Here is a 12,677-nt window from a genome sequence, read left to right as displayed (position 1 = left end):
ACATTTTCTTCATATCCACTCTTACAAGGCCTTCCACATTCAATAAGTTTCAATGGGATCCCCCTCATTCTTCTAAATTATAGCAAGTTACAGGCCCAGAGCCATCAAATGCTCCTCATAGGTAAGCCTTTCATTTCAGGAGTCATTTTTGTGAACTTATTTTGAACCCTCTCCAAGATCAGCATATCCTTTCAAAACTGCTCCTAATACTCCAAGTGAAGCCTCGCCAATGCCTTATAAAGCATCAGCATTACATCGTTGTTTTTATACTCTAAAACTGAATGGGAACATTGTATTTGCCTTCCTCACCACCAACTTAACATACAAGTTAACCTTTAGGGAATCCTGCACAAGGACTCCCCAGTCCCTTTGCACCTCAGATTGTTTTAATTTTCTAGCCTTTCAGAAGATAGTCTGCAGTTTTATTCCTTGTCGTTGTTGTTGTTCAGTTGTTAGTCAAGTCCGACTCTTCGTGACCCCACGGACTCCTGCACACCAAGCCTTCTTATTGGAAACTGCCTCTCTAAATCCCCCAAGGTCATACACTTTGTCTGAGTAATATTATCTCTCCACCATAGCCTCTGTCATCCTCTCCTTCTTTTACCTTCTGTTTTATCTAACATGAGAGTCTTCTCCAAGGAATCCTTTCTTCTCATGCTATGGCCAAAATATTTGAGTTTTTGTCTCATAATCACGCCTCCTACTGAGCAGACTGGCTGCACTTCTTCAAGTAGTGACTTGATGGATCTTCTTGCTATCTAACGAACTCCTCTAAGTGCCGTTTACTTTTGTTGCTGCAGTTACCATCTATAGAAATCTTTGAACCGAAGAAGACAAAATCTGTTACTGCTTCCACTTCCTTTCTATTAATTACCACTGAGTTAATAGGGCTGGCTGACATAGTCTTGGTTTTCCTATTCCTTCTACCGAAGTGCATAACCATACACTTCCTGATACTGTATTCCATTTGCTACTTTTTTGTCCATTCCCCCAATCTAAGTCTTTCTGCAGTCTTCCTGCTTCCTCAACACAATCTGCCCTCCAGCTCTCTTGATATCATCTGCAAACCTACCCACAAAGTCATCCATTCTGTTATCCAAATCATTGAACTACAGCATAAACATAAATGGTCCCAACATATTTAATCATACGTCTCCAAGTCCCCCAAAGCCTCATCCTGAACAATCAACTCCAACACCTTCACAGCTACAGAGGTCCAGCTAACTTGTCTATAATTTCCTTTCTTCTGTCTTTCTCCTTTTTTGAAGAGTAGCATTTTCAGTCCTCCAAGATCATGCCAGAATTCAGTGATTTTTGAAAGATCATTACTAGTGCCTCCACAATCTCTACACTACATCTTTCAGAACCCTGGTATGTGGCCCATCTGTTCCAGGTGACTTATCTACATTCAGACCTTTCAACTTCTCCCTAATAAGAGCAAATGCACTCACTTCTGCCCCCCGAAACCTTCAAATCTCCATCGTAGTGCTAGTCTTCCACAGTGAACTACTACTACGTCGACTCAGGCCTAGGGGGCTGGGGTCAGGCAATGAACACTGATGCAAAATACTTTTTCAGTTTGTCTGCCATTTCTTTGCCCCCGGTTACTTCCTCTCCAGCATCATTTTCCTGTGATCCGATTTCTACTCTTATACTTTGTATATATCTGGGGAAAAAACATTTGGTATCCTCTTTGATATTATTGTCTAGCCTACCTTCATATTTCATCATTTCACTCCTTTTGGCTTCTTGTTGCCTTTTGTTGGTTTTTAAAGGCTTCCAAATCCTCTAACTTCCCACTAATTTTTTGCTCTGTTAACGTGCCCTTTGTTTTGCTTTTATGTTGGGTTTGCCTTCCCTTGCCTGGCATGGATGTCATCCTGTCATTGGAATACTCTTTCTTCTTTGGGATATGTCTATCCTGCACCTTCTAAATTACTCCCAGAAACTCCAGTCATTGTTTTTCTGCCATCATCCCTGCTAGTATCCTATTCCAATAAATTTTGTCAAGCTTGTCTCTCATGTCTCTGTAATTCCCTTTACTCCACTGCAAAACTGATGCTTTTCACTTTAACTTCCTCCTCTCAAATTGCCGGGTGAATTCTATCATATTATGATCACTGGCTCTGAATGGTTTCTTTACCTAAGCTTCCTAATCAAATCCAGTTTGTTCCACAACACCCAACCCAGAATTGCTGATCCCCCCTAGTGATTCCAAACACAAGCTGCACTAAAAAGCAATCTCATAGACATTCTAAAAGTTCTTTCCCTTGGGATCCAAAATCAGCACTAACCTGGTTTCCCCAATCTACCTGCATATTGAAATCCCCCATAACTATCATAACATTGCCCTTTAGCATTGACATGTATTTTCTATCTGGCACTGTAATTTGTTGCCCACATCCTGGTTACTGTTTGGAGGACTGAATATAACTTCCATCAGTGTCATTTTATTCTTGAAGTTCCTTAACTCGACCCATAATGATTCTACATCTTCTGATCTGATGTCACCTCTTTCTAATGATTTGATTTCATTTTTTTACCAACATATCCACACCCTCCCCTCTGCCTACCTACCTAAACTTTCAATACAATGTGTATCCTTGGATGTTAATCTCCAAACTATAATCTTTCATCCACAACTCAGTGATGCCCACAATGTCATACCTGCCAATCTCTAACTGTGCTGCAAGATTCTGTATACTATGTGCACTCAAATATGATATCTTCAGCCCTGTATTCATCACCCTTTTAAATTTTGTCCCCCTGTTCACACTGCAAGTCATCCCACTAAATGCAATTTTGCCTTGTCACCTGTCTCCTCCCTGTCAGTCTCAATTCATACTGCCTCTGCATGTATACCAACTGCCCATACTCAACCCTATAACTCATCCACCTGCCAAATTAGTTTAACCCCGCCCCCAAACAATTCTAGCAAACTTGCACATGAATATTGGTCCTCCTCAGGTTCACCGGTTTTGTGTAGGTCAAACCTTCCCCTAAAGATATGCCAATTATCCAGAAATCTGGAATATTGTCCCTGCACCAGTTCCTCAGCCACACATTCACCTACCAAATCATCCTATTCTTACCCTTCCTGGTGAGTGTCACAAGCACAATCCAGTGATTTCTACCCTGGAGGTCTTTCTTTTCTGCTTTCTACCTGGTTCCCTAAATGTTCTTTTCAGGACCTAGATCCTGTCTCTACCTATGTAATTGGTGCCAATATGTGCCAAGACTTCTGGCTGCTCACCCTCCTTCTTTAGAATGCCATGGACTTAATCCAAGATGCTGTGGCATCTGGGAGGCAACATACCATTCAGGTATTTCTACTACGTTCACTGAATTTCATGTCTTGTCCTCCAACTCTGGAATCCCCTGTCACTACTGCAGTCCTCTTCTCCCCACTTCACTTCCGAGTCACAGTGCCAGAGTAGACTTGTAGACTTTGAAAATGCAAAGGAAAGTAGAATATGATATAATGCTTCTGCCACTCACCTCACTTGACAGGTTTTTCCAATCACTGGTTAGCTCTCTTCGCCATTCTGCTGGAAGTGTGTCAGTATTCCGGGCATCATTTTGCAATGTTGCTACATTGTATGGGGCTAAAAAGAGAAAGTCACCCTTGTTGGATAACTGATCTGGACGAACTTTATAAGAGTATGTTCGAGAGAGTGAGCCATTCCCAACCAACTCCACAAAGTGAGGGCTCCCTTTATAATCAGGTACAGTTTGAAGATATAGATGGGAGTTTGGGTAATTGTCACCCCTATCCCATCGGCTTAAGCTGCAGCATGAAGGAGATTCACAACAGGAAGATCTACTTCTATCAGAATGGCACATTGTCACAATGAGGATGATTAGGACCACAAGAAGAATGGAGGAGGTTGACGCCAAGGTTATGATTAAATAAAAAGCTAAATTTGAACCATGTGGGATGTCCTGGGGTTGTGTAGTTTGGTCTCTTAGGGTATCCATAGCATCATCTATAATCAATAAGTTGATGGTGACAGTGGTGGAAAGGGAAGGATGGCCGTTATCTTTCACCATAACAACTAATGTATGAATATAATCGTCCTTTTCCGCCACAGGACGGGCTGTCCTGATTTCACCAGAACCTGGTGCTATAGTGAATAAACTGGAATCAGTAGCCTGAAGCAAATGGTAAGACAGCCGAGCATTCTGCCCAGAATCTGCATCTACAGCCATCACTTTGGTCACAAGGTAACCCGGGTCAGCAGAGCGAGGTAACCTTATTTCAGAATTGTTCTTAGTCAAGGGAGATATGAGTTGAGGAGCATTATCGTTCTGATCCAGGATGATAACGTTCACAGTCACATTGCTATCCAGTGGAGGAGATCCAGCATCCCGGGCTTGGACGTGAAACTGAAAGTTCTTAACTTCCTCGTAGTCAAAAGAGCGTTGGGAATAGATCGCCCCCGTGTCTGGGTTTATTGAAACATAGGCGGAGACTGGCAAGTCACGAATTTGACTATTCACGATGGAATACGTCACGTGTGAATTCTTATACTGATCCGGATCCAAAGCGGAGACAGAACCTATAGAAGAACCAGCCGGGTTGTTCTCAGCCACATAGACTCTATACGAATCTTCCACAAAATGTGGGGCATTATCGTTAACATCAGATATTTGAACCAGGATGGATTTGTTGGTGGAGAGTGAGGGAGTCCCTGTATCACTGCAGACAATTTCAACCATGTACTGAGTGGCCACCTCTCGGTCCAGTGTCCGACTGGTGACAAGCGTGTAGGTGTTCTTTTTGGAGGTTTTCAGATTAAATGGCACGCCTTTCGCAATGTGACACTGAACCTGCCCGTTCTCTGCGGAATCTCGATCTGTTACTCGCATCAGGGCTACGAAAGTTGCAATTGGTTCATCTTCCCTTATCGGGCTTGTTACAGACATTAATGTTAATTCCGGTGCATTATCATTCACGTCACTAATCTCCACTATAACTTTGCAAAGTGAAAAGTGAATACTGTCCTTCGCTTCTACGTTGATCTCATAAAAGCTGTTCTCCTCAAAATCCAGTTTTCCTTTTATTCTCATTTCTCCCGTTTTGGCGCCCAGACTAAAGAGATCGCGCACTCTAGCCGGGGTACTGCTGCTAAAGGAATAAGTTATGTCGCCATTGGGACCCTCGTCCAAATCAGTGGCGTTGAGTTTTATAACTAAGGTACCTACTGGAATGTTTTCAGGTAATTTTATTTTGTATACCGCCTGGTCGAATACCGGCCAGTTATCGTCCACGTCAAGGACATTGATGGAGATTTTAGCCGTGCCTGACTTCACGGGGGTTCCGCCGTCAATGGCTGTCAGAAGCAATCGATGGATTGCTTGTTCCTCCCTGTCCAAAGACTTAGTCAGCACCAAGACCGCAGTTATACTGCCGTCACTGCTATTCTTGACCTCTACAGCGAAATGTTCATTGGTGCTCAGACGGTAAGTGCTGATGGAGTTGATGCCCACGTCGGGGTCGTGCGCGCTCGGGAGCAGGAAGCTCGTTCCCGGTGCCACTGACTCCACGATTTCCAAACGGAACTCCTCATTCGAGAAACTGGGGGAATTGTCATTTACATCCAATATCTCGATTTCGGCGCTATGTAACTCCACGGGATTGTCAATTATAATCTCATTACTCAGAACGCACTTACTTCTCTGTCCACAGAGTTTCTCTCTGTCTATTTTAGCATTCACAAACAGATTGCCGTTATCTAAATTTACCTTAAAATACTGCTCATTGGCCTCGGACGTTATCCAGGGTTTGCGATTAGCTAAATCCTTCATGTCTAATGCTAAATCCTTGGCGACATTCCCAACAAAGGCCCCGCGCTCCAACTCCTCAAGAATTGAGTAACGGATCTGTCCAGAGACATATTCGCAGACACAAAGCAGGGAAATAAAAGACCACGTTAGCATTCTCTGTCCGAATTAGTCCTCGCATTCGGAGTGCAGTGGGAAACCAAACGGGGAGATTGCGGCAACCACCTGTATGCTGAGTAAGATCGAAATTTTTCTGATGAACACTTGATATCCTCTTCTAGCAGTTAGGAAAGATTGTGTGGTAAAACATGGCTGTTAGATGTGAATGTAAACACTAAATCTCTGCTTTTCTCTCTTTCCGGTTCTTCGCCGTGCGCGGTTTAAGGGGAGGGGTGATGGGTCTGTGGCAGCATATGAGTACCTCATTGGTACACAGCGACACAAAGAGTCTCGGCCAATAATTGCACGATACAATCGTTAAAGCTGGTTGCGTCAACGGTGCAGAAGGAAGTTGTCATTTGGCAAGCAGTTTCAGTCAGGGTAAAATGTTTCCTTTAAGAATGTGCACGTATTGTTGCAAACTCCCATGGGCCGTCTGCATGTCATTACTTTACCGTTTACAATTTTGAAAAGTCAGAATTCATTTCATCCTTACACTGAAAAGCATTTCTACAACTGTTGTTCGTCAGTTCCCGAATAACAATGGCGAAGATACAACTCTCCAAAACGTTATTGTGAGTGGAGCACTCTTCCGACCGCTTTTATTTCATTGATTAGTTAAACTAACGATTCTCAAGTTTAACAATACAATGTTTCTTACCAACTTTCGTCTGTTTATATAATGACTGTTCATTTTCTCCCGAAGAAAATATGATTCGCTTAACGTTACGTGGGTTTCCGTGTGCTTACGTGCCTTGACTGATATTTAATATATCAGTGCATGCTATAGCCTGTGCAGTTTAAAATACGATTAATTACTTCTAGTCCAAACGTAACTACTCCAAATGTTTCACTGTAATTTTACAAATAATCGGATCCATTTTGCTGCTGATATTTAAACGGTTAACGCGGATTTCTGATGAATGCCTGCAAATTGGAATGCACAGTTAATCCACACTGCCCTCTTGATATTCCAGGCACAGTCAACATCAAGGACAAGAAGTTAAAGACCGTCAGCAAGGAGCACGATTTTAATTTTATTTGTGCTACATTAACGATACTATCCGTATTGTAGTCAGTCATTGAAGAGTTTCTGCACGTCGTTTTTTACGGTAGCCATTCTATCAGTACATGCTTCAGACAATGAATTGACAATGATAATCGATGTAGGGCTGCAAGCCTGTGAATAGGACAGCTCATCAGACCAGTTAGGTTTTAGTACTCCCCACTGTAAATGAAGTTGCCATATTGAGAACAGTAACACATAACCATATGCCAACTTAATTTTGATCAAATTAATTAGCAGCAAGGGCAAACACTGCAAAAGGTTATTCTATTGCGAGTTTGTTTACAGTCTGCTGATTAGATAACACACAACAAACAGCTGTTCAGCTAATTACCGGTAAACTGCAGAACAGTAACACATCAGTAAGAAATTCAACCACTGCGTTTCGTCAAGGCTGAGATTAATAGATTATTTGAAACAAGCGAAATAAGAGCATTTTGGAATAACGAGGAAAATGTTTGGGTTCTGGGTTCAGTAGGATTTTATTGAATGTGATCATGTGACTGTAGGATTAAATTATTAAGATCTTTCAAATCCAGTTTAACTGTTTATAAACACTAGAAGTTCTGCAGATGCTGGAATCCTGCATAGCGCATAGAAAATGCTGGAGGAACTCAGCAGGTCAGGCAGCATCTATAGAAAGAAATAAACAGTCACCGTTTCGGAAGTGAACCCTAAAGAATGGTCTTGGCCCAAGACATCGACTGAGCTGCTGTCTGATCTGCTGATTTCCTCCAGCATTTTCTGTGTGTTACTCCAGCTGAGGTGTTCCTTTTGTTAACTTCACTTTTCATAATTCAATATTCACCTTTTACTCACTGATTCTGACAGCTATTTTTCCTCCTATCTCCAGTACCCTCAGTTATTCTCTTCAAGATATTCCATCTCGAATGACTCTTCACTGTTGTCAGCTTCTCAACCAATGGTTCAGATCTGCTTTGTTGTTTCCACAAAGGTTCCCCTTTGATCACATACCTGATCTGTTACATACCCTGCATGTCGTTTTAAACCATTTTTTTTACCTGGCAGAACCACAATAATTTCAGATAAAGGCCATCAACTAGCAATGTTGACTCAGTTTCTCTTTTCAAAGACATTGACTGCTTCCAGTTTAGGCCAGACTTCCAGTATCTGCAGTTTTTTTTAATAATAATGTTCCCCTGTCCTCAGCTTCCAATCATTTATCTCCACAGTCCATAAATCTTTATATAATCATCATAATTACTGCCACGGCTTTCAGTTAAATTGGACTATTTCCATCTTGGCATGTGATTCACTTTTTAATTATTTCTAATACACATGCCTCTCAATAAACCCAATGTCAGGCTGAGTTCCTCCAGCATTTTGAATGTTTTACTCCTCTCCATAATACCAGCAAGAAAAGGAACCATCTTCTATTTTAGTAATGGAGCAATGCAGCAACAATACAAATCCTATGACCCAAAAAGTCCATGCCAATGATGGTGCCCATCCAGCTAACTATTTTTCTGCATTTGGCCTATTATCACTCTGACTCTGGGGGTCCCAACCTTTTTATGATATGGACCCCTACAATTAAGCAAGGTGTACATGAACCCCAGGTTGGGACCCCCTGCTCTAAGCCTTGCCCTTTCATGCATTTTTCCGAGCATTTCTTAAATGATAAACACTGGAGATTCTGCAGATGCTGCAAATTCAGAGTAAACTGATAATGTGTCTTGGCCCGAAATGACAACTCTATACTCCAATCCACAGTTGCTTCCTGACCGGCTAATTTCCTCTAGCATTTTGCGTGAAAGTACAACGAAATTGCAGTATTATCTTAAAAAACTGCAGTTTACACGATGATACAAAGCACAGAGATTGGGACATTATGTTGCAGTTGCATAAGTTGATGGTGAGACCTCACTTGGAGTACTGTGTAGTTTTGGAGAAATGTGACTAAACTGGAAATATTAGACAAACCATTCATGAGGATGTTGTCAGGACTAGAGAGCCTGAGATATAGGGAAAAGTTAGCCAGGCTAGGTTTTGTGGAAGAATGAGGGACAATCTTATAGGAATATTTAAAATTATGCAAGGCATAGATAAGATTTTAATAGAGCTGAAACATTGGCCCATTTTGTAGGTGTTGCCCTGGATTTTCCGCATCTGCAGACCCTCTAGTAATTATGCTTGTTCTTTGATATTGCTACCCTGTAATAACTTGGGAATATGAATTAAATTGTCAGACAGAGCTGAGAATGACTTACTTCAGTCCAATACTGTGGATGGTTACTGAAGCAAATGTGGGATCTGCAGACAGGCCAGGTGGTGGCTGGATGTCTGGTTGGTGATATAGCTCACTGCTTACACACAGCTTCATTCTCAAAAATTGCCCATATGCTCTTTTCCCATTGTGGGCACTTACAGGGCAGTTTTCAATAATCTTTGGGGTACTCTTTTATTTACAAATTAAGTGATTTTTTTTGCAGATTTCTCTTTAAGCTTTGCAAAAATGACTCAAAACATTTGCATGTGTCATTTTAATTCTTCTAACTCAACTTCTGACCCCACTGTCCTCAGACTTCTTGTCTTATTTAAACGTTTCATTTAAACAGAAGAAACAGTGGCTCGTTATTTGTGTAGACATCCATTTGTCTGAAGATACAGAAAGGAGTACAACAATTTCAATATTAATTGCTATTCATGATACAACAGCCTCAGGGTTGGAATCTTGCAAATTATATTGATGAGGTGGAGTTGCCGACGAAATTCTAGGAAAATTGAGTAATGGTCTAATAGGGGTTTTCTTCTTTCATACTCTTTTGTGTTATTCAAAAAAGTTATGTGAAAATTCTGGTCATTCCTACTAATTATTCTGCTATATTGCTCAAGTTCTTCTCTTCTGTTTCTTCACAGGCCATTATCATCTTTTCTCTTTGCAGTATTCTACTATTGTTATTTAAATACATCTGTTTTACACCCTGTCACTGACATTCTCAATGATTCATTCCACCTCACCCACTTTTCATCCCCCTGAATTTGCTGATCTTACATTGTTGACATTGTCTAATACTGCTGGAATTTCAGCAACCTGAAGTGTTAACTGTTTCATTGTGCAAATATGCCTTGTGAATGCAGTGTCATGAGAAATAGTTAATCACATACACAAGAAAATCTGCAGATGCTGGAAATCCAAAGCAACACACAAAATGCTGGAGGAAGACCCCAAGACCATAAGACGTAGGAGCAAAATTAAGCCATTAGGCTCATCGCGTCTGCTCTACTATTCCATGATGGCTGATCCTGGATCCCACACAACCCGATACACCAGCCTTCTTGCCATATCCTTTGATGCCCTGACTGATCAGGAAACAATCAATTTCCAGCTTAAGTTTTTCCATGGACTTGGCCTCCACCGCAGACTGTGGCAGAGCATTCCACAAATATATGACTCCAGCTAAAATAAATTCCTCCTTACCTCTGTTCTAAAGAGTCGTCCCTCAATTTTGAGGCTGTGCCCTCTACTTCTGGATAACCCCACCATAGGAAGCATCCTCTCTGCATCCACCCTCCCTAGTCCTTTCAACATTCAATAGGTTTCAATGAGATCACCCCCCCCCAATATTTTCTGAATTCCAGTGAATACAGGCTCAAAGCTGCCCAATGCTCCTCATATGTTAACCGCTTCATTCCCAGAATCATCCTCGCGATACTTCACTGGATTCTCTCCAATGACAACACATCCTTTCCGAGATATGCGGCTCAAAACGGTTGACAATACTCCCAAGTGTGGCCTGACCGGAGTCTTATAAAGCCTCAACGTTATAGAAACCATAGAAACTACAGCACAGAAACAGGCCTATTGGCCCTTCTTGGCTGTGCCGAACCATTTTCTGCCTAGTCCCACTGACCTGCACATGGACCATATCCCTCCATACACCTCCCATCCATGTATCTGTCCAATTTATACTTAAATGTTAAAAAAGAACCAGCATTTACCACCTCATCTGGCAGCTCATTCCATACTCCCACTACTCTCTGTGTGAAGAAGCCCCCCCCAATGATCCCTTTAAACTTTTCCCCCCTCACCCTTAACCCATGTCCTCTGGTTTTTTTCTCCCCTTGCCTCAGTGGAAAAAGCCTGCTTGCATTCATTCTTTCTATATCCATCATAATTTTATATACCTCTATCAAATCTCCGCTCATTCTTCTATGCTCCAGGGAATAAAGTCCTAACCTATTCAACCTTTCTCTGTAACTGAGTTTCTCAAGTCCTGGCAACATCCTTGTAAACCTTCTCTGCACTCTTTCAACCTTATTTATATCCTTCCTGTAATTTGGTGACAAAAACTGAACACAATACTCCAGATTCGGCCTCACCAATGCCTTATACAACCTCATCATAACATTCCAGCTCTTATACTCAATACTTTGATTAATAAAGGCCAATGTACCAAAAGCTCTCTTCACGACCCTATCTACTTGTGACGCCACTTTTAGGGAATTTTGTATCTGTATTCCCAGATCCCTCTGTTCTACTGCACTCCTCAGTGCCTTACCATTAACCCTGTATGTTCTACCTTGGTTTGTCCTTCCAACGTGCAATACCTCACACTTGTCTGTATTAAACTCCATCTGCCATTTTTCAGCCCATTTTTCCAGCTGGTCCAAGTCCCTCTGCAGGCTCTGAAAACCTTCCTCACTGTCTACTACACCTCCAACCTTTGTATCATCAGCAAATTTGCTGATCCAATTTACCACATTATCATCCAGACCATTGATATAGATGACAAATAACAATGGACCCAGCACTGATCCCTGTGGCACACCACTAGTCACAGGCCTCCACTCAGAGAAGCAATTCTCTACCGCCACTCTTTGGCTTCTTCCATTGAGCCAATGTCTAATCCAATTTACCTCCTCTCCATGTATACCTAGCGACTGAATTTTCCTAACTAACCTCCCATGCGGGACCTTGTCAAAGGCCTTACTGAAATCCATGTAGACAATATCCACTGCCTTCCCTTCATCCACTTTCCTGGTAACCTCCTCGAAAAACTCCAATAGATTGGTCAAGCATGACCTACCACGCACAAAGCCATGTTGACTCTCCCTAATAAGTCCCTGTCTATCCAAATGCTTGTAGATTCTGTCTCTTAGTACTCCCTCCAATAACTTACCTTCTACCGACGTTAAACTCACCGGCCTATAACTTCCTGCATTACTTTTCGATCCTTTTTTAAACAACGAAACAACATAAGCCACTCTCCAATCCTCCGGCACCTCACCCATAGACAGCGACATTTTAAATATTTCTGCCAGGGCCCCCGCAATTTCAACACTAGTCTCCTGCAAGGTCCGAGGGAACACTCTGTCAGGTCCCGGGGATTTATCCACTTTAATTTTCCTCAAGACAGCAAGCACCTCCTCCTTTTCAATCTGTACAGTTTCCAGGATCTCATTACTTGATTCCCTCAATTCCGTAGATTTCATGCCAGTTTCCTTTGTAAATACAGACGCAAAAAGCCTATTTAAGATCTCCCCCATCTCCTTTGGTTCCGCACATAGCCGACCACTCTGATCTTCAAGAGGACCAATTTTATCCGTTACAATCCTTTTGCTCTTAATATACCTGTAAAAGCTCTTTCGATTATCCTTCACTTTATCTCCTTGCTTTTATATTCTACTCCCCTTGAAATAAATG

At 41.9% G+C, this 12,677-nt stretch overlaps 1 protein-coding gene and 1 long non-coding RNA gene across 4 annotated transcripts in view; one reads left to right on the top strand and one right to left on the bottom strand.

Annotated features, from left to right (window-relative positions):
* LOC140201014 (protocadherin gamma-C5-like) overlaps positions 1 to 12,677 on the bottom strand; it is a 260,472-nt gene that overhangs the window by 197,886 nt on the left and 49,909 nt on the right. The window contains exon 2 of the mRNA XM_072264650.1: positions 3,499 to 5,943. Within this exon, the coding sequence (XP_072120751.1) occupies positions 3,499 to 5,943 (2,445 nt within the window). The remainder of the gene's footprint in view (positions 1 to 3,498; positions 5,944 to 12,677) is intronic.
* LOC140200615 (uncharacterized) overlaps positions 6,064 to 12,677 on the top strand; it is a 28,401-nt gene continuing 21,787 nt past the window's right edge. Inside the window, exons 1-2 of one of the 3 annotated variants that reach the window (XR_011886678.1) lie at positions 6,064 to 6,518; positions 6,921 to 7,055. This is a non-coding gene — a long non-coding RNA (uncharacterized lncRNA). The remainder of the gene's footprint in view (positions 6,519 to 6,920; positions 7,056 to 12,677) is intronic. The other 2 variants (XR_011886677.1, XR_011886679.1) reach the window with 2 other exon arrangements.

Source organism: Mobula birostris, chromosome 7, assembly GCF_030028105.1.
Source record: "Mobula birostris isolate sMobBir1 chromosome 7, sMobBir1.hap1, whole genome shotgun sequence".
NCBI classification, from domain to species: Eukaryota; Metazoa; Chordata; class Chondrichthyes; order Myliobatiformes; family Myliobatidae; genus Mobula; species Mobula birostris.
Note: the sequence above shows the minus strand (reverse complement) of the source record. Positions and strands in the feature narration are given on the sequence as shown.